Source organism: Condylura cristata, unplaced genomic scaffold (genome assembly GCF_000260355.1).
Source record: "Condylura cristata isolate star-nosed mole 26May11 unplaced genomic scaffold, ConCri1.0 scaffold00030, whole genome shotgun sequence".
Classification (NCBI taxonomy): domain Eukaryota; kingdom Metazoa; phylum Chordata; class Mammalia; order Eulipotyphla; family Talpidae; genus Condylura; species Condylura cristata.
Window position 1 is genome coordinate 18,048,623 of NW_004567131.1, and position 26,564 is coordinate 18,075,186.

A 26,564-nucleotide genomic window follows, 5' to 3' on the forward strand; every position below is an offset into this window, starting at 1 on the left:
GGAGCAGAACAGGCAGATCAACAAAGTACACTGCTGAGGGGAGCAGCGGGCGGGTCAGGAGAGGTCTGCCGTGCCATGTGGTCACCTCCGGGGCAGGGATCGAACTCATGCTAAAGTGGCTTTAGCTTCTCAGCACTGTACTTTAACTCGCTGCGCCACCATGGAGGGCCTCTTTCTTTCTTTTTTTTTTTTAATGTAAATGAACTTCTAAAAATATTGGACCACTGGGTGGCATTGTAGTCTAAATTTACCTGTTCTTTCAACAGTTTCTTCTTGGAGTTTGGGCTAAAGAATTGAATGCCAGAGAAGATTATGTGAAGCGTAGTGTTCAGGGTAAGCTCAACAGTGCTACTCAGAAGCAGACTGAGTCCTATCTCAGACCCCTCTTCAGAAAGCTGCGGAAAAGGGTGAGGCTTCTTGAAAAATGCTTTCATCCACTAACTTTTAAAAAAGGAATATACATAGAATAAATGTCGTCTGTAACTACACAGTAGCTTCCAAAATCAATTCATATTCTTTTTCCCCTTTTCCAGAATCTCCCTGCTGATATTAAAGAATCAATAACAGATATTATTAAATTCATGTTGCAGAGAGAATATGTGAAGGTACGTTACCATGATATGCATCAAAATTATACTTATGAGCACATCTAGGTTATGTATATAATGCTCATTTGTGTGGCATTATTTTACATAGGAGATTTAAGAATAAACGTGAAGTGAACTAGAAGTAAAGAAAGCTTTTACCTTTTTAATATTGGTCAGCTTTATTGTTAGGCATATTGAGTAATACACTGTCAGGTTGCTCTGTATTTAGTTAGTTTTAAAGTAACTCTGGATTCTTCAAAGCATGCAATGGATATAGGCAATGTTTGTTTTATGAATGGGGTTGAAATTTAAGTTTTTAGTTCATTCTTGGGGTTGGAGCAGATTTTCCCATAGAAATACTGTTATGTAGGCTAGTTTTCCAGACCAGCTATAAAAACTTACCTAGCCAAACCATTGTGCTAATGAGACAGTGGGATTTAGCTAACCTTTATTGTTTCTTGTTCCATGTAAGGCTGACAGAATTCATCTTTTCCATTTCAGTATCATAATAATAGCAGACCTTTTGTAAGGGGAGACATATCCCTTATTCTAGTGGCTTTTTTTCTGAATGGATTCTGTCAGCATGTGGCAAGGGAAAGAGCTCCTGTGTCTTAAAGGATTCCTGAGATAGAGTTTAGAAGGGGGAAGGTGGAGGGCTGTTAGTTGGTGCAGAGAAACAAAAGTCTATTATACCAGAGCTGGAGAGTGGAAATGTGATGCTGCTTAATGGGTGAAAACAAGAGGTAGGCTGTACCTCCCAAGAGAATAGGAGTTCAGAATTCAAGAAAGCAGTTCCACTGACAGTTCTAGGGAGTGGATGAAACTCTGACAGAAAAGTGGGCATGATGCTGCTTACTCTTGTGTTTTGAGTATCTGTACTTGCAGGAGGGAACTGCTGGTATTCCTGGGTAACTGGATTGTTTACTTGATCAAGCTTCATGCTAATGAGGCTAGAAAGTAGTGATTTTACTCCTATGTGAGAGCCAGTTTTCGCAAAGGAAACTTTTATGGTTATAAATTTCTTCATATATTTATGGCCATAGTTTATTCTTAAGTAGTGCTTATTAGTTGCATGTTTCTTATGGACAGTTTCATTGGAATGAATGGATAAAGTCACTGTGCCTGTAAAAAAAAAAAAAGAATTCTAATCATTATCTGCTTAAGTGGATGCCTATCTTATTCTCACATGTAAGAATCAGGTGAAAATTTATTTTGTATAACTGCAGAGAGAACAAATAAACTAATTACCTGTTTGGATGATTTTATATGGAAATTTGAAGAAACTAAATATTGGAATTTTTTACCAGTTCATAACCAGTATTAAAACTTGAATATATGAGAATCAGTGGTAAAAGTATAGATGTGCTCTTCCTAAATCAAGTTTGTAGAGCAGCTTTGAATTTAGGGTAGAAAATGGTCTTCCAGTTAACCTGTTAGTAGTAACAGTATTTTTTCTAATCAGCTCTGCATATCAGTCACATAGGTGTTTAATTTTTGAGATTAAAATCTCTCTCAGATCTGACTCTACAAGCATTTCTGAAATGTCTCTAGTTCTTTTTCAGTATTTACTTGGCTTTCTGATTTTTCTTCTTTCCTCACAAATAGGCAGCCTGGGTTTAGAAAAGGAGTGATTTGTCTTCATTGATTTTTAGTCAATGTGTTTTATAGCTTTTAAGGTTCTTGCAGGTGGGAGGTTGGGAGATGTAGGGGCAAAATGAACCAATCTCATCCTTTAGTTATTTGACTCTAAGGTCAGTATTTAATCCCTGTTTATACATCTGCTCTGGACCATATGTGATAGGCCCAGCACACAGAACCCCCACTGCTTTCAGAGATCTACACTGCTGTGCAGGAAGTGTGTATAGTTTCAGGTTGGGTTATGAAAAACGAGTTAGCCTTTGTCCTCCGACCACCTATGGAGAAAAGTAGGACTATGAGTAACCTAAACTTGAGTTTCTGTCAATGTATCAAATTACCTACCTGGTAATTCCATATCTAAAATGTATTAATTTCATACACAAAGGCTGCAAAGGACCGTTTGTCTTTATATTCACAAGGTTAGCTTTGGTTTCTGTTTTTCCATGAACATTTGTGTTCTTGGGCAGGACAGTCACCCAGTGTTTTAGTTTCTTACATTTGAATAACTGGAATGGTAATATTTTCAACACGCCCAAGAGGTGTGTGAAAACTACATGAAGGTCTGTGAAATACTTGAAATAAGAATTTAGACCAATACAGTAGTTTTGCTTGTCTGATTTCTTCTTCAACTTTGTTTTCAGGCTAATGATGCTTATCTTCAGATGGCCATTGGAAATGCTCCTTGGCCGATTGGTGTCACTATGGTTGGTATCCATGCCAGAACTGGTAGGGAAAAGATTTTTTCCAAGCATGTTGCACATGTTTTGAATGATGAGACACAGCGGAAATACATACAGGTAAGCAGTTTGGAGGGAAAAGAATTTACGCTGGAGGTTAACATTCTTCACATCCCAAACTAAATTTTGAAAGCAGGAGAATTATAGAATTAGGGTGAAACTTGATAGATGCAAGTTCACTGTTGAGAAGGAATGATATTTAAGGTACCTTCACTGAATAGAATTGAAGATCTTTTTTAAGTTTCATATATGATGTAAGACGATGTGAAATGCTGTGCTTTAATTACCTTAGCATTGAAATAAAATCAGTTTACTTTGAGGGTTTAGTGAACCTTGATAAATTGAATTTTTATTCAATTTATTCATATACCTTCAAGGTATATTTAACGTCTGCTAGACTAAAAAGGTACAGATAGTTAAAGAAGTTGTTAATAATAATTTTTAAGGAACTTAATTTTCTACATAAGTGTACATTCATAGTTTATTTTCTTAAAGTCACATATGCCACAAATAAAGTTGTTTACACTGTTGTAGGGTTAAACTTTTTTTTAATGGGAAAAAAATTAATTCTAGCCTAACTTTTGTCAAATTACCAGAATTCCCAGTTTGTGTCTGATGATTTTGCTAGATGTTAATTCCAAAACTTGAAGACATTCTGGAAGTTTACTTAAAATGTAAAATTCATAAAATACTTTCAGATTTTGTGCCAGAGACTAATCATTACCATATTCATAAGTTATCTTTTTATTTGTATTTCAATTTGAAGTGGTAAATGTTAATTTCTGTGTCATGCTTTATGCCTTATTCATATATATTAGCATTTTAAAATATTTCAATGTGACTTCCTAATAGGAACTGTAAAACTTACAGACCTCAAAGATAGACTTTTGAAACCCAAAGACATTTCCAGTTTTTAATAACCTCCAGAGACTGTACTGAAGGCATTAAGTTTTTAGTTAGAAAAAGTTTACATTAAAATGGAAAACAGTTCCCGATGATTAAACCTGCTAGTTGAGTTCAACTACATCATGACCAAAGCTATAGTGTGTATAAAAGCTCACACAAATTATCTTAGAGGCAGCATTTCTTTTTCAAACAATGATATGATTTTTACCTCGCTAACCTCATTTTCTTTTTTAAATATATGTAGCATTTAAAAAGATTTTTGTTTTATTTTGGAAGCTACACAGTGACCTAGCCCTCCTACTTTTTTTTTTATTGTTCCCTTCCAATTTAAAAAGACCCTTTTACTCTTCCATCTTTTCTTCTCCCTCACCCCCTAAATCGAGGGGAAGTTGGTGAATATACTGTATCTGAATATTTGGAAGGATAATTATTCTTATAATATTTTCCTGAACAGATGTAAACATAATATTACTGGTGATTCATAGCTTACTGAGTGAGGAAAGCCACAGACCACTGAACAGTGGTTCTGTATCTATTTGGGTGGGTGCTAGTGATACGCCATAGGCTTCTTAGTGATAACCTCTGTGCTGTTCTGTTTGACATTACGATTGACTTGGATGACTGTATTTTTACAGTATTATTATTACATTATTTTGTGCCTTTTTCCATCTCATTTGTAACAACCCCTGTGGACTTCCCATCACCAAATCACCCATGTGCCATCACCATAGTCCTGTGCATTCCCCCTGCCCCTCATTTTTTTTAAAATTTTTTTTCCTTTTCATTTTTTTTTATTACAAAGTTTATTTTTACATCATTTTGCACATTTTTTTTTCCATCTCGATTGTAATCCCCGGGGGTTTCCCATCACCAAATCACCCCTGTGCCACCACCATAGTCCCGTGCATTCCCCCCCGCCCCCGTTTTTGATCCCATTCCCCACTCCGCCCCCACAGAATGTCTCTGGTATATGGTTGTTCATTATTTTTGTTATTTTCTTGCCTGGTCCATTATACTCCTGCTATGAGTGAAACCATCCGGTATTTTTCTTTCTCTTTCTGCCTGCCCCTCATTTTTGATCACATTACCCACTCCACCCCTGTAAAATGTCTCCGGTATATAGTTTATTATTATTATTATTAATTTTCTCTCCTGGGCCTTTATACTCCTGCTATGAGTGAAACCATCTGGTAGTTTTCCTTTCTTTCTGGCTTACTTCACTAAGCATGATCCCTTCCAGCTCCATCCATGTTGCTGCAAAAGGCATGAGTTTATCTTTTTTGATTGCTAAGTAATATTCCATTGTATATAGGTACCACATCTTTTTTTTTTTTTGAAAGATTTATTTATGCATACAGAACGGGGGTACAGGTAAGAGGTGCAGGGTTGTGAGAGGATTCACCAGAGACAGAGTGGGGAGCAGAACAGGCAGATTGATGAATCAAGTACACCGCTAGGGGAGCTGTGGATGGGTCAGGAGAGGTCTGTTGCACCATGTGGATCACCTCTGGGGCTGGAATTGAACTTATGCTGAAGTGGCTTTAGCTTCTTAGCGCTGTGCTTTAACCTACTGCGCCACCAGGGAGGGCCCTGTACCACAAATTTTAAATCCAGTCATCAACTTTTGGGCATTTGGGTTGATTCCAGGTCTTTCCTATTGTAAATAAAGCAGCAGTAAAGATGGGGGCACAGGTGTCTTTTTGAATCAGTGTTTTTGTGTATTTTGGGTTTTTACAGTATTTTTAACCATTCTATAATCAACGAAAATAAAAGGTATAACCTGTGTGTTGAGGTAGAAATTGGAATCCCATAAGTTCTTAACAGACTTGAAAAAAAAGGCAGATTCTGAAAACATTTTTAGCAAGGATGACCCTAAAGAAATTTAAATGTAATAAACCAGTTGATTTAGTACATAATGTGAGCACGGTATATGAGGAAAAAGTGAGGGAGTTTAATGGATTATAAGAGCAGTAAAATTAGTAAGTATGACATGGCTACTTAGACATAATAGCTTAGTTTGGTCCCACAGGGAAAGAACATAATCCATTGTATCCCCAGAGTCTCCAACAGACCTCACTCATGGTGGATGCTCAATCAGTATTTCTTGCCTGAAGGAATAGTCTGTAGAGACAAGACAAGAGAGCTAAATAATCGTACTGTATTTTCCTCATTCCTGAGAAGGAAACTGATGGTGATCTGGGAAGCAGTACTATCAGTAATGGAAGAACTTTCTAGTCAAAGAGGGATTAAACTTGTTTTATGTATTTAAGAACCAACTAAGGAATATCTAGGAAGAAGGTTTTTAATTAATATAAGCAAAAGATGTTTTTGTTAATTTTTTATTTGGAAATACAGACTCAGAAGACATTGCAAAAGTGGCATGGAGAAGCTTTAAAGAGCAAAAGTATTGCTTTGTCTAGAAGTACAACTGCTTTTAAAGATGGGACAGGTTCCTGTGACTTATGCTTGTAAATAGAATTAACTATTGCCCTTACTTATCCTCTGGCTTTTAAGTCTGTGATAGATACTTCTGTCATTTTGTCTAAGCCACTACTACTTTAACCTATAGTTGCAGAAGTGTCCATGACCAAGTTATATAACAAGTGAGCTGACTTAAACACCTGATTTTCTGTTACTTGGTTTCCTACTTTCCATATAGACAGAGAAGTGGTATATTTCCTCTTTCTCTCAATTCTCCTCTGAGAAAAGTAGATGATTGTGAAGTGTCAACTAATGCTTAGTCTTGGTGTTGTTGGAATTATTTTCGCTCATCATTACCTTGTAGGAATAGGGTCTCAGGGTTGCTTGATTTTCTTTTTTTTATACCAAAATATTTTTAAAGTGATTAAAAATTTAAATATTGGTATCAAATTAAAAAATTAAGAATGTTTAAGGTCAAAAAAAGTGTCAGTTTGTGTACCTGTCTTAAAGTAAGCTCATGGTGCAGTGTAAGACCAAAGAATGGCCAACTTTTGTGAAATTCTTGATTATAAGTTGTCATATGAATCTCCCTGTCTCTTTTGTTTTTGGTGAGGTTGAGTTGAATTTTCCAAAAGAACAGCTTGAATATATTATTTGAAGTTTAAGTCAGAGGTTGGCACATGTTTTCTTCAGGGGTCAAATAGTAAATAATTTTGATTCTGCAATTTTTAGATCTCTCTTGTAAACCAGTCTGTCCTGCACATCTAGTGTGAAGGCAGCTGGTGGTTGCATTCCAATGACAATCCATTTATAAAAGAGGCAGGTAGCCTGTAGGCTATGGTTTGCTAACACCTGGTAAATGTATAAACCCAAACCTTTTTTTTAGGTTAATATAATTGTTGAAAAGGTAATTGTAAAGGTCATTTAATAGTGGCTAAATGAAATAACCGTTATTATTTCTTTTTAAATTTTGCCTGAACAGTTTAGCATGTGAAGTGTACTGATCTTGATAATATACCTCAGAGATTGTTGATATATATCAAGACATAAAACCAGTTTTGGAAATCAACTGCCTGTAGCAGCACTCCAGATGGTGCCTATGTGCCTTTTTCCAGCCTAAATTTTACTTCTCTTGGTCAAAGTAATCACTACTTTAACCTGTGTCATTATTGCTTAATTTTGGTTGATTTTTGCTTATTTGATTTCATTCAAATGGAATTTTGGCATGTAGGAAATATTTTTTATTTATACTGTCAATATCTGGTGAGAAATACCTGATTTATGAACTATAGCAGATAACAATTCATGGGGCTGTTTAATACAATTTTATCTTCTGCCATTATGCATACCTCTCAAATTTATACTATCGAAACTGAAATGCTTTTTCTCACAACAATTAAACATACCACAGGAGGAGTTTTCTTACCATGTAGATCAAAGACAAGTTGATTAGCTTACTAACTAACCTCAAATCCAGGATTAGATTTAAATTGGTGGTAGTAACTGTGAGGACTTTGTTCATTTTAGCTTAGTGAAGGTGTAACCTTTGATCCAGATTTGTAAAGCTTTTATGCAGGCTGTAGAAGGTTTTGATTATTTAGAAATTTTGAACGTCAGACATTTCAAGATACCTCTTGAAAAGGCTTACATTTTGAGCATTCTTGTCTTTATAAAAGAGAAGAAAGAGAAATGAGAAGAAAAGGTGACCTTGACATCAAATGGCTGTTTGCCTCTCCATGACCAGTTTCTACCATTCCACTTCTTGCTCTGTATCCCAGATACTGACTCATACGACAGGTTGACAGGGTAACAGTCAATTTCTTGTGGACATCATTGACAAAGGCCCCTTATCCTTTGGTTTCTGATTGGGACAGTGAGAAAACTATAAGCATTTGTTACCTGTGGGGGAAACGGATCATATTTCCCTGGCGTCTTTCCTGTGATACCATGTGGTTGACTGTACTTTTTTTTGTTTAAACTCACTGCCAGTGCTTCTCTTAAGTGGCCCACTGCATTTCAGTGACAATTCTTTTCCCTCATCCTTTCATAACTTGGCTGGCTGTGGTGTCCCTGTATAGTTAGCTCTGGGGTACTGTATATCTGTTGAAGGTCTCAAGCCCTGCCCATGCCTTTGTAAAATCCTCAGTAAGCACTTGTTAAAACTTACTAAATAAATGTATTGCTTTTCACAGAAATAAAAATTGTATGTAAAAATACCACTAGTTTTTAAAACAATTTTTTTAATAAGCAACTCATTCTCACTGGTTTAGGTGTCTAAGAGCAGTTTAAAATGGAAATCCTAAAGTTTCATATCTGCTTGAAAAAGATTCATTTTTATTTGGAGAGTAATCTTAGGATCTCCTGAGAATACCCTTTAAAAAAATCTCTGTCCTCTACTATCAGTGCTTATTGCAAAAATGTAATGTTCATGATAACTAAGACTTGGTCTGTTGTTTCAAAACCTTTTGGCAGCTAAAACTTCAGACAGAATACTAGGATTTTTTTTTTTTTTTGAGCCACAGAATCTACTTTAGTAGATTCTTAGAGTTGTTTGACTGCTTTGGTTATTAGAGTAAGCATTCTAATTGCTTGAAGTTTTAGATACTTACTCTATTAGTATACATTTTGAGGTTGTTTTTTACTTTCCCTCAGACTTGAAGATGTACTCTTTTGTTAATGGGTTGTGTAATTATATCCATGTACTCTCTCACTTAGGTCATGAAGCTCATTGTTTTTTAACGAGCCAGTGATATTTCATAGTATCATTTTGAGATGGAGTATTAATTTTGAGGGAATACTACTTAAATATCAGGCAAAGTGCTATTTACATTTTTCTATTCAATCTCTAGTAATTGTTCTAGGTATGAACATAGTAAAACCTTTGACCTGTTCCTATTATTGCAAAAGGACATGGAAGGTTTTAATTTTTATGAACCTAATTTATAGAAGATAAAACAGTTTATAGAACTTATTGCTGTTTGCAAAACTGTCCCCCAAATGGTATCATGCTACAGGGTTCTGCTGTTATTTCTGGCCTGTTTGTGAATTTTGATACCGACTTAGAGGCATATTTACTTAGTGGTATATGAGAAATCTAATAGGAATAACTAAACTAAATGCTAACCTAGTATTTTATTAAGACAACCTAATTAATTTTAACTGATTCAAAAAAATAACTAATGTTATAGGCTAGATAAGAACTGGCCAAATTACAGAAGAGGGAGAAAGCACTTGTAATCTGTGAGGGCAGTGGGAATTAGCAGTGTGTATTGTAGTTGCATAAAAAAAGAATCAGGCCCTCCCTGGTGGCGCAGCGGGTTAAAGCACTGCACTGAGAAACTAAAGCCACTTCCTCATGAGTTCGATCCCCGCCTGCCCCGGAGGAGATCCACATGGCGAGGCAAGACCCCTCCTGACCCACCTGCTGCTCCCCTCAGCAGTGTACTTCGTTGATCTGCCTGTCTGCACCCCGCTCTGTCTCTGGTGAATCCTCTCACCTTCCGCATCTCTGGCCTGTACCCCAGTTCTGTATGAATAAATAAATAAATCTTTAAAAAAAAAAAGAATCAAATGCTTATTAACAGATGCCAAAGGTATAGAACAAAAGGTAATACAGAATCCATTCCTTTCAGGGAATTCTTAGAGTTTACTGGGTCATGTTTAGAAGGTTGTGTTCAGTTTTTGGTTTTTTTTTAAAAGATTTATTTATTTGTACATACAGAACTGGGGTACAGGCCAGAGGCTCAGGAGCGGTGAGAGGCTTCACCAGAGACAGAGTGGGGAGCAGAACAGGCAGATGGACGAAGTACACTGCTGAGGGGAGCAGTGGGCGGGTCAGGAGAGGTCTGCTGCGCCATGTGGTCACCTCTTGGGCAGACGGGAATCGAACTCATGTGGAAGTGGCTTTAGCTTCTCAGTGTTGTGCTTTAACCCGCTTGCCACCAGGGAGGGCCTGTGTTCAGTTTTTAATGTTATATTAAAATGTTTTATCCAGTCGTATTTGGCACATGCAAAAGAATAGATGTAGCATGTAAGTTATACGATAATAAGACTAACATCTAAAGGCCCCCGTCTTTAGAACTATTCTGATGAATGTGGAGTTTGTTTTCTTCCTCTACCCCAGAAGTTACCATTATCCTGAATTTATCATTTCCTTGGAGCCATTCGAAAGTAACTCTACTAAATTATGTGTGTATTTTTGAGCAATATATTATTTTAAAATTGGGCCCTCCCTGGTGGCGCAGCGGGTTAAAGCACAGCACTAAGAAGCTAAACTCACTTCCACATGAGTTCAATTCCCGCCTGCCCTGGAGGAGATCCACATGGTGTGGCAGACCCCTCCTGACCCACCTGCTGCTCCCCTCAGCAGTGTACTTCGTTGATCTGCCTGTCTGCACCCCGCTCTGTCTCTGGTGAATCCTCTCACCTTCCGCATCTCTGGCCTGTACCCCAGTTCTGTAAGAATAAATAAATCTTTAAAAAAAATTATTTTTGAATTCTGTGAAAATGCTATTTTACTGTCTGTAGCCTTTGGTCATTTGTTTTTTACACTAAGTTGTTTATAAGACCTCATGTTTATCAGTTGTTCTTAGCCAGAGTTTTTCATCTGTGCCATAGAACACAAAAGAAGATTTGGTTGACTCTCTTTGCAGCTCTTCCAAGGGTGGTATCTATTAATATTTACATGGTACATATATATACACATATACATGTTATGTGTGTGTGTTATATATCCCTTTTAGATGCACAGGAAAGGTGCTGCATCTTTAGATACAATGGCTATTTTAAGCTGGACAATTTGGGCTCAATTCTCTATTGAAACCTGGTGGAGAAAGGCTTGGTTGTTATATATAGCTCTAGTTGACTCATTTTTATTGATGTAAAATACTAAATTTGGGGGCATACTAACGCTTATTCTTATATTCTCCAGTGATATCCAGTGGGTTGTTTATAGCACTTTTGTTGTTGTTATAGTTAACCATACTGTTATGGTTCATATTGTACATATTTCTGAGTGCACATGTATAAATGTTTCTCTAAGTGTACATCTGAGTGAAGTTGCTGGGGACTGTTATGTTTTAATGGGGGACATGGGTAAACTGGAGTGAGTCCAGAGGCAATTAGAAATAGTTCAACCAAATCATAACCACTTCGATTTTTTTTTTTTTTCCTTAGGGATTGAAAAGATTAATGACCATTTGCCAGAAGCACTTTCCAACGGATCCATCAAAATGTGTGGAATACAATGCACTATAAGATCCATGTATGATGTGTAAATAACAATAAGAAACTTATGGGAGCTTGGTACAGACTTCTGGAATTACCAAAACAAATGAAGGAAGAAGAAAATGGAATTTCTAGTTTCTGAGTTCTACCTAATGCAACTCTTGGTTTCGAGAACTGTGTGGGCTCTTGTGTCATATTTGACTGTAAATTGATTTTTGTGTCTTTTATTTTAAATAGCCAAAAATTAAATTCTAAAGACCTTTCCCAATAATTTAAATGTGTGGATAGGTCACAGATGGGAGTTTGAAATTACTTTTTTTCTAGATCTGAAAGTTACTGTGATTAGACGATTTAAAGGAACACTTGAGCTTGGACTTCACACATTGTCTTTTATGTAGTATTTATAGAAAATATTTTTATATATTTCCAAAAATGGGACCCACTTAATGAAGCTTTATAGTCCTTAAATCTTGCTGAACTTTTGCTATCTTGCAATAGAATTTGAACGTAAATGTTATTACTGTAAAGTTTTGTTTTTTTTTGGCATTTCATAGGTTGCCATTATCTTTTAAGAAATGTCAGTTTTAGTATAGTCTGTCATATCTTGGAACAGATAGAATTAATAAGAAAGAGAAGTTGGTGGGGGGAGGAGGGAGAGTATATTATTATTATATATATTCTATATTATTATACAGAACTCAAAGCAAACCCAGTGCATCAAAGTTCAAGGTAAGGAAATGGGTTATCAAACCAGCCTAGAATGGAGACATTTTGATGATTCTGACCCTTCTTCAATAGGAGTTGCCTGCCAGCTTCATCTTCATGATACCATGATGGGCTACTATTCCTAGCTCATCCCCATCAGCAGAGAGAAAGTTGCGAGTGCCCTGGTTGCTTCCCAAGACAATGGGTTCTAGTTCAGATTTTCCACAAAGAGAGGACTTGTTCTCAGTATTGAATAGTATGATACCCAAATAATTGTGCATTTTAGAAGTTGAGAGAACTCAGTTAATGGGAAAGGTAAGTAAATAGGACGTAATGTGACAAGATCAGCATCAATGATTGTATAAGAGAGAGGGGCTCAAAAAGTCAGCTGCAAAGTCTGCCCTCAATTTTCAGCTCTACCTATTAGCCGACCATGGGGAAGTAATTTGATCTTTCCACACCTGTTTCCTTACCTGCAAATGGTAGGTAGTAATGGTTGTGGTTACCTCATAACATCATTGTTTAAGATAAATGCTTATTGGCACACTGGCTGGCATATAATTAATAAGAGCTCAGTGAATACTAGTTTTGTGCTATATTGTTATTAAAATATATACAAAATAGCTTTTAGGAAACCTGTGGTTAGAAGGGTTTATGGTAATGATGTTATTAATGATGTTGGTAATAGTAGAAACATTATTAAGCATTTGCTGCATCCAGACTTGCTGCTTGCCCTTTCAGTAATTATGAGTTCAGGAGGGCAGAGGATGTGGTCGGAGCTAGTATCAGCTGAATATGTGGTTGTAAATTCACAATCTTTATTCTGGCTCCTTGTTAGAAAGGCTTAAAAGCTGGTTCTAACTGCCTGTGGTTAATGACTGTGCCTATCATTTCTGCTGTTATTTGCATGATGGTTGGAGACCTGTGTCCTGAATTAAATCAGGTTTCCCTCTTTGGAAACCTTTTCTTTTAATTAGAATTTAGAGGGAAGTTAACTAGTACAGATGAGAGACAGACTTTCATAAGACAAGACAATAATATAGACTTGTGTGTGTAGTAGTCTTGTTTTAAAGAATTTGTTTATAAATATTGTTGATTACCAAATTACCTTTTCATTATATATAATCAGGCCACAGCAGTTAATTTCATGTCTCCTTTTGCTATTAATATTCCACATAAACAAGAACTACATCATGTGATACGCATTCTATAATTGACCAGTGTGGATAGATGGATTGATCAAAGCTGGTAATATTTTCTACAGTGCAGTGAATATTGATCATTTGGGGCTGGTAAAAGGGAGGTAAGTTCAAAGATGTGTATCTCCTCAGGAAAGTTTTCCATTTCCCTGAAATTAAGTCTCTTCAGATCATTGCAAGTAACATGTGGATGTATAGGAAGATGACCTTTCACATCCTCCATGTCTTGAAAAATTTAGTTCAGCAAATACTATATACTGTGTAAAACAATAAAAGCATATCTTTTTAAATCACTTGCAATCCTGAAGTAACTAACTAATTCTTACTCCCTGCCTCCCAGACGCCTATTCAAAGAAGTGTGTCTTTGGTAAAATATGTTTTCCCTCAGAAGTAAATACTGCATTTCCTAGGAGCATTCTTGCCAGCTTCAAAGATGTATTTTTCAGTACTGTAATACAGAGCCTGCGGTGATCTGGAAGTTGTGATTATGATTGCAGTCTATGGGGAAAATAAACCTGAGGCCAAAGATAATTGACACATAAGGGAGAGAGAAGAGAGGATGGTAAGATCGATAGCAGTACAGCTTCTTAATGTTCGGTTCTTCCCCCTGGTGATTCTTGTCCTGCTCTAGTACTTTATATTGCCTTGGGATTTAACCTCAGTAAATACTTTAGAAATATGACAGTCTTTGTATTTGAAAGAAAGTGGTAACTTACTGTGAAAGTGAACAAATTGGAAAAAACTAAAAGGTATTTCAAAGTCTTTGGTAGTTTTGAATTTGGGGATTCCTACCACTGACTCCTTTTCAGCCATATAGTAACCCCCTATAATACTTTTAACATAGTAGGATAGAAGAATTAAGGGGGACCTTTTCAAGAAAGGAGAACATTAATAACACTTTCCTTTGTATGAATATCTAAAGAGAATAACTTGATGGATTGTACTTCCTTCCCAGACCCCCACCATATTCTCCTCTAAAGCCCCTGGAAGAATAACTTTATCCCATAGACATTTATGGTATGGAATCATATTGGGAGTCTTGAACTGAACGTACTTTCTCACGCCACGTTTATGTAAGCGTTTCCAGCTGTCTGGTGTGAGGAGCCAGCTCCAGTCCCCAGAGGGTCGCTATGGGAACACTGTTATGGCAACTGGTTTTCATCACAGATTCTGCAGTTAGATTGACTGAATTACAACCACACACCAGTACTTTAATAGTTAACAGTAACCTTAAAATCTTTTGAAATTTAAAAATAAGTTCTGATGGTGCAGAGTAACTAGGGGGCATGCACTGTGGCTGTGCTGTGAGCCAATTCCATTCAAGATTCTGGAATCCTCATTTAAAAAATTTTTTATGTTTACCAAACTGTTCATTATGAAAGCATTGATTACTTGTTTTTCTTCATTGTAAACTCTGGGGTACTTTATACTACTTGCTTAAACTAATCCTGATGTTGCTGATAACAGTTACTCTACTTAACTAGGCCACTTCCTTTTGTTTAATCTCTCCTCCCTGTCCTTAAGCACCAGCTTTGAAATAATTGCTGGCCTTTTCTTAAAATTTTCAAACTTAATACTGCAAGCTTGGAGATAACTAAGAAGTTTTGAGCTTCTTTTTGAATTGTTGATGATCTCCAATTCAATCATGAGCCTCAAGTCAGTCACACAGTTTGTTCTCCTTGCATTTCTGAATTCCCAGGTTCACAACTTGGCCAAAACTAAATTGCCTTTGCACTTAAACTGCTCTTCCTTTAATGCTTAGGAGACATTATGAACATTATTGTTGTAGTCTGAGGCTGGCTTAGAGTTTCTGCCAATCTTGTGAAGTGGGAGAGTCAAAACTATAGCATTTGAAACTGGTGGGCAAAAGACAGTAATTAATAGTAAACAACAGCAAATGCACAGAGACCCAGTATGACAACAAACATGCATATATATCTGAAACAAAAGTGCTTAAACCATGTGCGATGCATTCATGTTTGTATTTCTGTTGTGTTTTGTTTAAAACTTACTGTGATTCTAAACTGGGTTTCAACCCATGAATGCATTGTTACCAGACGTTTGAAAACCATTTATTAAAAGGAATTGTTAGCAGAAGGAAAGGAAATGATGTAAGATGAACCCAGGGCAAAAAGGTTCTATCCTTTTCAGAAGAAATTTTTTTTAACAGAAACGAGAGAACACTTGGCTCTCAAAGTTAGTGTGAAATGTAGCACATTATAAAACCTTAAGTACTCCAAATTCTAAATACTTCTAAACTAACATTTTTAGTTTTCAGATGTAATTTTCAGAGAGGGAGAGAAGAATATTAGGAGCAGCAGCTAAACCTGTCTATAAGAAAAATGTCCGCAAGGATAGGTGGCTACCTCAGGCTGATACCAATTGTGTAAAGCAAGATGAAACAAGGTTTTATAAAATAAATAGGTGTGGAGAGATACAAAGAGTCAAGTATCTGTTGAGAATTGGTTTGTTGAGCTCTTGAAGGTTATTTCTTGCCGGCAAAGTAGGGCTAATTGCTTTTCTTTCAGTATAAACATATCTACAGAACAGATATAAAAGTACCAGATTATTCAAATTTTTAATTAGCAGCCAAATCAGGAACGATAATGTTATTTGGACCCCAAAGTTCTCTTCATGCCCCTCTAGGTACAGCCATGGTCCTTCTAACATCTTTAAAATTTGAAAAAACTGTTAATATAAACTATACTACAAAGTTCATCCGTGCAAGGTGTATAATGGCTTTTAGAGTATTTGTTTAACCATTACCATGATCTAAGTTTAGAACATTTTCATCACCCAAAAAGAAACTTCATTCCTGTTAGTAATTAATCCTTATATACAATAATTTTGCCAATTTTAAATTTACTTATCAACGGTATCAAATAGAAAGCTTGGCTTATATTTGATTTCTCAAATTATGGTTTCTAATATCCTGTGTGATCTTTCAGTTCCATTGTTGTATCTCAAAATACTGTTAATAGATCTTTGAGTTGTTTCCAATTTTTGTATTAATGTTTGTGTGTACATTTTTGTTGAATATGAATTTCTGTAGGTATATGTGAAGGTGTGAAATTGCTGGGACATACATATGTATGTCTTAGTTATAGAAGATACTGTCAAAGAGTTTTTAAAAACAATATCTTCTGTGCATACTCCCATAAATGGAATTTGAGAGTTCTAGTTATTCCACATACTGGCCACATATTATTAGTCATTTTTCATTTTAGCCCTTCTCATGGGGGTTAAATGGTATCCCATTGTGGCTTTAATTTACATTTCCCTGATGACAAATCAAGCAGCTTTTTATATGCCTAACAGTTATTTGGATGCTATCATTTGTGAAATTCCTGTTCAGGATTTTATTTTTGTCCATTTTTTTCCTACTGAGAATGGCCTGCGTTTTTCTTAACCAATTTTTTATTCTTCATACATACCAGCTATACTCTTTCTATATGTATTGTAAATACCTCTTGCACTCTGTCTTGTCTATACCTTAGGCTACTTTTTATGTCAAGGTGAAGTAATTGTATAACCACTTCAAATACTGACAGAATCTTTGTCAACTATCTTTGGCACATAGATTTTATAAAAGCCAAATCATGTGCCAGTCTTAATGTAATTAGATCTTTTGCTTAATGATATCATCGTAGTAGCATGCCAAAGTGTAGAGGATTTGAGAGAAGAGGAAATCATGTGAGTTTCATGTTTTTGTTAAACCTTAGTTTAAGATGTCACTACTTTATTTCTTCCTTTGTATGCAGCTTACATGTCATATATGTGTAGTGTGCACACTGCTGGTTGTTTCTCTATTTTCATTTGCCTCTTATTTGCTAACAGTGCCTTAATTTGTTCAGAATGGCACTGTGCCCTATTGAAATTACTTGCTCTCCTAGAACGTCTTGTTAGGCTGGCTGTTTGACACGATCTCCCAATAGAATATAGAGGGATGTCTGTTGGGTGAGACTTCCAGGAAAGCTCTTTTTCTAAGAGAGACAGACTTAACTGATAAATACATTTTGCTGTTTTCCTGTACTTTCCTAAAAGTGATATGTGGCTACTGTGTAGCCGACCTAATGTCTTAGTCTAATGCTAACTGCAGCAGAGTTGGTTCTTAGTTGGTTTCATGGAATCATTGTACAAAGCTTGAACTGTTTTATTAGTTTCCAGAGAAATAAAACCAATGCAGATATATGCCTGCTTACTCTGAGGACTTATTATGAAGAATTGGCTCATGTGATCATGGAGGCAGAGAAATAATCATGACCTGCCATCTGCAAGCTGGAGACACAGGAAAGCCAGTGTTGTAAATTCTACTTGAATCCAAAAATTTGAGCCACTTGAGAAGCTAATGATGGTAAGCCCCAGTCTGAAGGTAGGATACTGAAGTAGCTGCAATAGGCAGACAGGAAGAATGATTTCTTACTGACCCCACCTTTTGTTATTCAGCTTCTCAAAAGACAAAAGACAACGAATAGTTTCCAAATCAAACACCCAAAGTTACCCATCCCCTTGTAGTTAAATGCCCAAACAGCGTTGGCCCAAATCAGGGCTACTAAGTTTGAAAACATGTCAGAAGTCAGGGACCCATAAGTAAAAAGGCTAGAGGGACCCAATATGTCTGGGACAGAAGGAGCAAAACCAAGATAAAAGCTGCCATTGTTAACCTCCCCACAGGTTTCTCACCCACATCTGTTTCAACCAAGAAACAGTCCAAGATCAAGAAGTAAGTGCAGCTTCTTCAGATGTCTCTCTGCTCCACCCTCCCTCAGGTGGGGCAGCAAACGAAACTCCCCCTTTCCTGGGGATCACCTGTTAAAATTTAAGTGAAACTAACCCACGTTGGGGAAAGCAGTCTGCTTTACTCAGTCCACCTAGTCAGACATTAGTTTCATTCAGTTATACCCCTCAAAAGCCCCAGAGTGATTAACTAGACTTCTGGGCACTGCATGTCTCAGTCAAGTTGGCACAAAAAATTAACCACCACAGCTGCTTTCCTTTAGACCTCATTCTGTGAGAAAAAATGTTGGGTAAGCTCCCCCACTGTGTTCCCATATATTTTGTAAAGCCACTGTATAAGAAGTATATGCATTTCTCAGATTTCTCAATTTCAAGATCCTGGAGCCTCAGGCAAGTGCATCATGGTGTTCTGAGGTCACATCTACCTCAGCTGGAATTAGACCCAACTTTGCCACATCTCACTAAGATAAACAAGAATAACTTATATTTGAATGAAATTGGTGGTTATTAGTACAGAAAAGTCACTAATGAAACTGATGTTAAAGGCAAGTTGAGGACAAGCAGGTATAAAGGCAGATGCTAAGAGGAGTGCTCCTGCTTCCCATCAAAATTCTAGCCACCCAATTTATTGGGTCAAAAACAGTTAGCTCTTGTTTCTCTCTGGTGTTAGAGTAAGAAACAACTTTCAGAGGATTAAACTTTTAAATATTTGTTATGGATGTGAAAGATTTTTAAGAAAGTACCATTGTGATTTCATTATTTGGGGGAAATTTTCTTAATATGCTTTCACTGGTTGTTGCCATGGTTATTTCTAAATAAGAGACACTAGCATGGACCGTGTGTTTGTCCTTTATTTTTTAAAATGTAAGAATTGAAAATTGACTGCCCTTTTTACTATAGCAGTAGACTTTGGAGGTGTCTATTCATTGTAAAGCCTTCTCGTTCATCCTTGCACTAGGGACTGCTGGTGAGTTGACTAGCCACAGCTGGGAGAGGTGAAGGGCTGACTTCTGGCCTGTAGTTGCTGGGTGTGAAGCTGCTCTTTTTCAGCTCCCATGCACCTTCACCTTCTGCTTTGTGATATGAATATAAGCCAGTTTTCCTTTGCTGACTGGTGTTTTTTAGGTTCCAATGATGGTGGCAACAGAAGAGACTGGAACCCAAAGTAGGGAAGGAGGGTTCTGTTCCTGTCTGTTTCTTGTTTCCAGCAGTGATGGCACAGCCATCGCTCTCCAGTCCAGCATTGTCACTTAATTCCTAATGTAGTTGGTTCCAGTTCACCATTTTACCGTACTTACAGAACCAGTATCATCTTGTCACTCAAAGATTGCCACTCCCCTCCAGAGGTTTGAATTCTAGGTCTGCAGGTTCCTGCCAAGTTCCTGAGAACCCGGTAGCAGCTAGACAGCATCCAGTCCTCAAGCTTGACTCCCAGCGCCATGGATGCTTCCTTTTAAGCTTCTTTATTTTAATAACCTCTTGTCTTTGCTTCCCTACCCTGAGAGTGTTAGTTCCTGCCTATTTATCTCTGTGACATCTCAGTGTCTCCTTTATATCTGTATGGTTATCAGTCGTGTGTACCAATCACTGTTGGTGAGGTCTCTGTTTCCTGACACAATAGGCAGCTATATTCACAGCTTCTAAGGAGAGCAGAATGAGACCCAGGTTCTCTTCCTAGCACCCTCAGGCTCAGATTGATTTGCCACTGGCAGGCATCAGTATAACACATGGTTGGCTCCATATTATGATTAGATTATATAATTCACCCCCCCATGGGGATAACTTAAGTTGTGGGAAAATTAGCACTTTACTCCTGTCTGATAATAAAAGGTCAAGCCTTACTGCCTCACTCCTCCTCACCCTGTTGTTCCTCAGTTTATTTAGTCTTTGTATTCCTTCCTCTTCACTTTGAGAAATCTTTTTGGCTTTGCTTTCCTCTAGTCATTTTAGACCTCTATCATTTCAGTCACACTGTCACCTGGACCTTCTCTCTTACCTCCATCTGCTGCCATCCCACACTACAAATCCCAAGCCTAGATGATTCCACCAGTCTCCTCCCAAACCCTAGCTGTAAGCTCAACTGGAGGAATGCAGCCTCCAGCCCTGAGCCAGTGGGGCCCTAGGTAGTGCCTGGAACAGCACTCATCTTCCTTTACTCTAGCAGCTTTTCGAATCCTTGGCTTTGTTCTCTCCTGGCACTGCCCTGCCACTGCTCACTTGGAGGGTGGCGTCACCTGCCTTTTCTCACACCAGGTTAGGCATGAGACAAACTTAAGGTTGCTTTCTACCTGTATACTTGGAGCATTTGTACCTGACTTGAGGAAAAGGTGCTGGTCCTCCTGTCATATTCTAAATTTCCCACCCTCCCTGATTATTGGTCACCTTCAATTTTTTACCTTTCATTCTCTTCCCTCCTCCACCTGCAGTATAAATCTACAAAGGGCAGTTATTTTTATATCCATTTTGTTTGCTACAGATGTGAGGCATGGGAGAAATAAATCACGGATGACTTAAAGATTTTTTGCCTGAGCCCTGGAAGGTTGTCTTTGTCTAGAGCTGAGCTAATGAAGGCCGTTAATGCATCAGGTGTAGAGGGGAAAGTCAGGACTCTGCTCTGGGCATGTGGGACCTCCATGTTGCTATGTTGAGTAGGTGGCACAAGTTTCACGGGTGTTCAGAGATAAATGTAGGTGTCACTGGCAGACAGGTGATATTTAAAACCTGAGATGATCGAAGAATGTGGATAATGAAGAGTCCAAGAACCGAGCCCTCCTTCATGCCAGTGCTATAAAGTCATCAAGATATATGAAGAAAAACCAGCAAGATTGGAAAGTAGAGCCCTAAGTATAAAGGAGGAGAACTAGGAATGTAGTACCCTGGACTCCAATTGGAGAAGGTGTTTCAACTGTCCAGTGTTGCTGGTAAGTCACAGAGTGTGAGAACAGAACTATTGGATTTGGCATTGTGGGGTTATACTTGACCTTGATGAGTGGTGGTTTTGATAAAAGTGGGGGAATGAAAGCATGACTGGTATGGGTTTGATAGTAAATGTATAAATGAAATAAATGGAAAAGAAATCTGCTAGTTCACAGGAACTTAATTTATGAAGAGAAAAATGGGTTTTTGATTCAAAAAAAGTTTTGGTGCGTTTACAAACACCTGGGTCCCATCACTTAATGTGGTCACTGTTTATGCTATTGATTGTAATCTAGACCCTTGTCCTCTTGCTTAGATAGATACTGACTGCAAGGGTCATGGCTTTGTGCAAGGCAGGGAGCTATACCTCTAGGTTCTTTTACCTTCCTCTACCATCTTTTTGAGTAGTTAGCCCCTTAAATGATAGCAATGAGAAGTTGATTTATCATCCTGGGGGGCTATTTTATTCTCTTGTTTAATTCAAGCAACTGCATTTTCCTTTCCGTGTACCTGTTTGTCTGATCTTGGCTCAGCACAGAACCTGGCTACTTAAGGTCTTCAGTTCTGGCCCCTCCTTACTAGCTAGCCCTCCTCTGACTTGCCTGCTTTTAGAGAGAACTATTTTTCTGTGCTTTTGCTTTAGTGGACTGGTATTTTGGAAGAAAGGAAAGACTGGCTATTTCTGATGGCTTCTACTTGGAATTGGTGACAGTATTATCTAGTAATCCAATGGAATTGCCTTGTTGATATTTCAGAAGGCGTGTGTGGATGGGTGGAAGGTAGGAAGGAAGAAACTGATGTCTCATCTTCCAGTGTGCCAGTCACTTTCATGTGATAGAGGGGAGATGCAGGTTATTCCCTGAGTTGTGACATATTTACATATGAAAGACTTAACAGATCTATATTTCTATTTGAAATTACTGTACATTACCTTGAGATACAGAGACTTGGTTGCTTTCCCAGGGAAGGTTCAGGGAAGTATAAAATGCTGTCTAGTGGGCTCACTGTCAGACATCTTCATGTTCTCAATGAGTTGTTTTAATTTTTGGCAAGGATTAGTTGGCTCTAGAGGCAAATGGTTCCACAAGGGTTTCCCATCCAGAGATGTTCTTGGCTGCTAGACTTCCTTTTCTGATGGTAAATAGAGCATGGTGGGTTGAGGGGGCCAGAAACTGGTGCAGCAATGTCTCTGCTAACGTGTCAGATAGTTGCCATTTTATCCTTAAGTCTGTTCGGTTTTTGTACCGACAGACCCATTAGTTGTTGATGTGGAGGTTAAAAGGAGGTGTGCACAGAGGGTGACCAGCAGTGGCAGTAAAAGCAGGAACATCTTGCCTGTCTCCCAAGTTGGCCTTTTGTATCCTACACACAACTAGGGACTGCAGGGAGACTAATGATGACCCACAAACCAGATTCTCTTTTGCCCACCTTTTTGGCGGGCACAGTAACCAGGCTTGGTACATACTGCACATGGTTAACTATAGTGAGCTGTGATACAAATACTGAAATGGCATTTCAGATCCTTTTTTGTAGCAGGAGGGATACATAATAATGGAGATTGTTGTGTAATTAACAAAAGAAAATTAGAACAAGAGGAAATTGGCCTTTACCAAACAAAACAAGTTAGTTTATATCATTTAGCTAGTCAGTAAGAATATTATCTATAGACTGATTTTTAAAAATGAACCCAACAAGGACACATGAATCACAGATTTCTGGAGCATGTGTAAGCATTTATCACTGAGAAACAAAATCTTCAAAAGGCAACTGAGAGCTTTTCATTTTGAAAATGCTTTAATAAGTGTTGACAACACTGTTTTGCAAAATGTAAAGGTACTATACAAATTCTTAATACAAAAAGAATAAATTAAAAGCAGATTTTTTAAATTCTGCAACTTTGTCTACAACATACATCTTTTTCATTGATTACAGTTGAACAAAATCCAGTAAAATCATTTTACATGCTCTACAGTCAGTTTCAGGAGCAACCTAATCTTCCCCCCCACCCCCCACCCCCACATATTAAACTAGAGTCCATTTTACACAACTTGTAATAAACTATTGACATTAATGTATATGTAAAACTTTACACCTAGTTAACTAAGCAGTAACTGGTCATCTGATAGCACCTGAATGGGATTTGCTATATTTAGAACTAAACTAATCTGAATGAAAACAAATTGGTATTTTAACAGTTTCAACACTCACCTGCATATAACAAAAAACAAAAAACAAAAAAACATCCTCCTGTCTTACAACAAAAGTCTGATGAACTTTCACCAGTCTCTGGCTGGACAGGCAAATTCTTACATATCCAAAGAATACAATAGGGTCTTTATGTCAGACCAGAGGCTCCATGTTTCATCTTATTTTGTTTTAAATTAGGGTTATATAGAGTTTGCAAGTGCTTGTATACAATGTCATTTTTCGCTGTACTGATCATAAATCATGTTAGTCTCAGAGGACTAACAAGCTAAACAGTAAAACCTGTCTTACTTAATCTGTCTTTACTATCAGACTATTACGATGTTTGTCTGAATTGCCATTCCCCCTCCTACTACATTCCTCTGTCTTGAATTCTAAACCCAAGTGTTCAGAAAGCATTTCACTTTCATTCTGGGCTAGAAGTTTGAGCTGATTGGCTTCAGACTTTATTTCAAGCTGCTGTACATGTTGTATTGCCTGTAGCAATATAACCTGGTCACCCAGCTGTTTCCCTTTTAACTTTTCCTATTGCACACAGTATAGTTTGACTATCTATGTACCTTCTTTTGGGAGAAAGAAAAATGGCCTAATGTATAATGTTTCCCAGTGGGGGTGAAAAACTGCTCTTTGTAGCTCTGACCACCAAAATAAAAGCAACAACCCCAAACCCCAGTAACCCCTATACTTATTCAATAACATTTGAAACTGTTTGCTTTACCCAGTAGGATTTAACCCTAAAGTGTACTGTGAATGCTAAAACCTCTGCAACCTGGCATCACCAACCCCCATGCACAAAGCTGGGAAACCAGGCCCTAATTACTCAGCCAGGTCCCAGTGTGGTGAGGGCCCTCATCTTGACACCCATGGTGCTTTTTTTTAGCTACAGCAGAAGGAGCACAGTGATTAATTTTAATTCCACTTATCCCCTCCTGGTCTAGTAGAGTCTATTGTTATTCTTGGATTACACATACATAAAAAAACGATTTTTCTTTTATGCTAAAGCTAACTTCAGTTCTGCTTTCCCACAAAACTACCCCCACCCCGGCTCCTGTCCCTGGCTGTCAAATGCCTTTCCAATAGGAAGTCATTACAAGTGAGAAAATATCCCCCCAACCCCCACTTGCGCCAATAAGCACAGCATACCACCTCTGTGTTTGTGCCATTTCGAATAACCCAACGAAGAGTTGCACTTATTATAAAAGTATTTTTGAGGCCTTTGAAGATTGATGGCTTTCCTTTTGTGTGTTAAGCATAGCTCAAAACACATGTAAACGTTCAGCTCCCATCCACTTTTTCTCTTCTTCCTCTTTTGGTATCTGCAGACAAATCTGGTGCATCAAGGAAGCTGCTGATATAGGCATATGGGCCCTCTGGGAGCTGATTTTTTTTTTCAACCCTGCTCTGCCTGCTAGCTAGTAGACATGTGAGTAAAATTTTTTACCTAAGGGCATAGTTGGGTTCTTTGAATAAGTGACACATTGGTAACCGGGTGCCGAGAGAAGTCGGATCTGAGCTTGGTCACACAAGTGCTAACAAACATAAAATGAGCCACAACAGTTAAACACTTGAATGGATTGCGATGTGCTTTTTCCCTTCGTTTCCCATAAAAAATAAAATGAAACACCTTGTGCAAAAAAATAGGATACACTTTTACTGGTTTTAATGCGAACCACTTTTGGCAATCATCACCTTAATTTCCTACAATCCCAAAAGGAAAGCAGCTTTGTGTCTTGGGTGTGGGCTAAAGCCCCTGTACAGACCGGCGCTGACAGTACACTGCTGCTCCCACAGGTCCATTCTCCTTCACATCCAGACTCCGGAGAGCTGAGTCAAGCAGTGCCAGCCATTACTCTCCCCTCTTAACCATCACATTAGATTAGTTTTTCAGGCTCTTGACTGAGAGAGAGGTGGAATGATGAGGGAGCTGGGTAAAGAGGGGAAACAATTTACAAATGGTTGACTTTCACTTGTGGTATATTTAGTAGCGGTTTAGAATTTAAAAGAAATTGCAGAATGTCTTTCCTCTTGGCCCCTCTTTTTTTTTTTTTTTTTTTTTTTTTTAAATCTTTGGCAGCATAGAACTGATTGTGATCCTCTGATGTGTTAAGCTTCCTTTTTCATTCTGCCCCTACCCCAACAGCCACTCCCTTAGGAAATATTTTCAGCTGTAAACTGAATATCCCAGAGAGGCATCCTCTTCACTAAGTGCTTGGCTGGCCTAAGGTGGCAGGCTGGCCACAGATGAATAGTCCTTCTGGATCACCCTGTATTTAAGTCCCCCTTCCTGTTCTGTCAGTGCCACTTGTCCACAGGAATTTGATGCCTGCCGGCTTTCTTGATGGCTTCTGGCTGGGGCTGTCATGGCAGGGGAAGCCACCAAGGTGCCTTTGAGGATTGTTGCCTGGCTCTCTGTGAGCAAGAGAGCCCAGGGACACACAGTGGGACCGGAACCTTCCAGAATGTCTCCTCAGTCAGGTTTTTGAGGGTAAGGGTATGCGGAGACGGGAGAAAAAAAGTGCTGAGGGCTGAAGCTGGTGCAGGGAGACAGTACGTCTGGGTAAGGCAAATGAGAGGCAGTGAGGTGATCTCAGAATGGCGTTGAGGCGGTCAGATTGAGGCCAGCAGGCTCACACAAGGGTCCCGGGCTTGGCTTTTTCCTGCCCGTACCACTGGACATCAGCTAGTTCTGGATAGAGGGAGGAATCCAGGAAACAGCTATCACTGTAGCTCCTGCAGGAAATCCAAAAAAGGGAGATAAGACAGTGGAGAACGACTGTTTTTTAGCTTGCATTCTGAGTAACAAGTTTTATATACAGTTGATATTGATCACTAGTCTTTCTGTTGTTAAGGAACTATTAACTGATGGTACTGAGCATATCGAAGCCTCTTGGAGATGGAAAAAACTCCACCTAAAGGGAATGTAACATTGAATGTCTATGAAGGAGGAGAATGAAGGTAATGCTTATGCAGTGGTTCTCAAGCTTGGCTGAATAATTGTATCTCTTGGGAACTCTCAAAAATCTTGTCCGGACCTCACTGTGGAAAGGTGGCTACCACTGATCTGGGATGTGGTTGAACATCGGGCACTTTTTGAGTTCACCATGTAATTCTTATTCTCTTGTGCTGCCATCATTGAGATGCTCTCAGGCTGGGTCCCCTTTTTTTCCCCAGAATAATTTTTTCTTCCATGATACAGCAGGGGTAACCAGATTTCACTAGTATATTTTTACCCTATGCTGGAAACACTTTCAAAATATCAGCTTTCCCTATAATGAAGAGGAGGAGTT

General features: G+C 38.2%; 2 protein-coding genes across 4 annotated transcripts in view; one reads left to right on the forward strand and one right to left on the reverse strand.

The window, feature by feature from the left end:
• Window positions 1–12,071, forward strand: part of PRPF18 (pre-mRNA processing factor 18) — a 46,776-nt gene extending 34,705 nt beyond the window's left edge. The window contains exons 8-11 of one of the 2 annotated variants that reach the window (XM_012731404.1): window positions 267–407; window positions 534–605; window positions 2,867–3,022; window positions 11,465–12,071. In XM_012731404.1, the coding sequence (XP_012586858.1) occupies window positions 267–407; window positions 534–605; window positions 2,867–3,022; window positions 11,465–11,545 (450 nt within the window). In that variant the 3' untranslated portion in view covers window positions 11,546–12,071. The remainder of the gene's footprint in view (window positions 1–266; window positions 408–533; window positions 606–2,866; window positions 3,023–11,464) is intronic. The other variant, XM_004691255.2, reaches the window with a different exon arrangement.
• A 10,868-nt stretch (window positions 12,072–22,939) lies between these two features.
• The window catches only part of FRMD4A (FERM domain containing 4A), a 402,633-nt gene continuing 399,008 nt past the window's right edge, over window positions 22,940–26,564 (reverse strand). For both annotated transcript variants that reach the window (XM_012731291.1, XM_012731292.1), the window contains exon 23: window positions 22,940–26,007. In XM_012731291.1, the coding sequence (XP_012586745.1) occupies window positions 25,905–26,007 (103 nt within the window). In that variant the 3' untranslated portion in view covers window positions 22,940–25,904. The remainder of the gene's footprint in view (window positions 26,008–26,564) is intronic.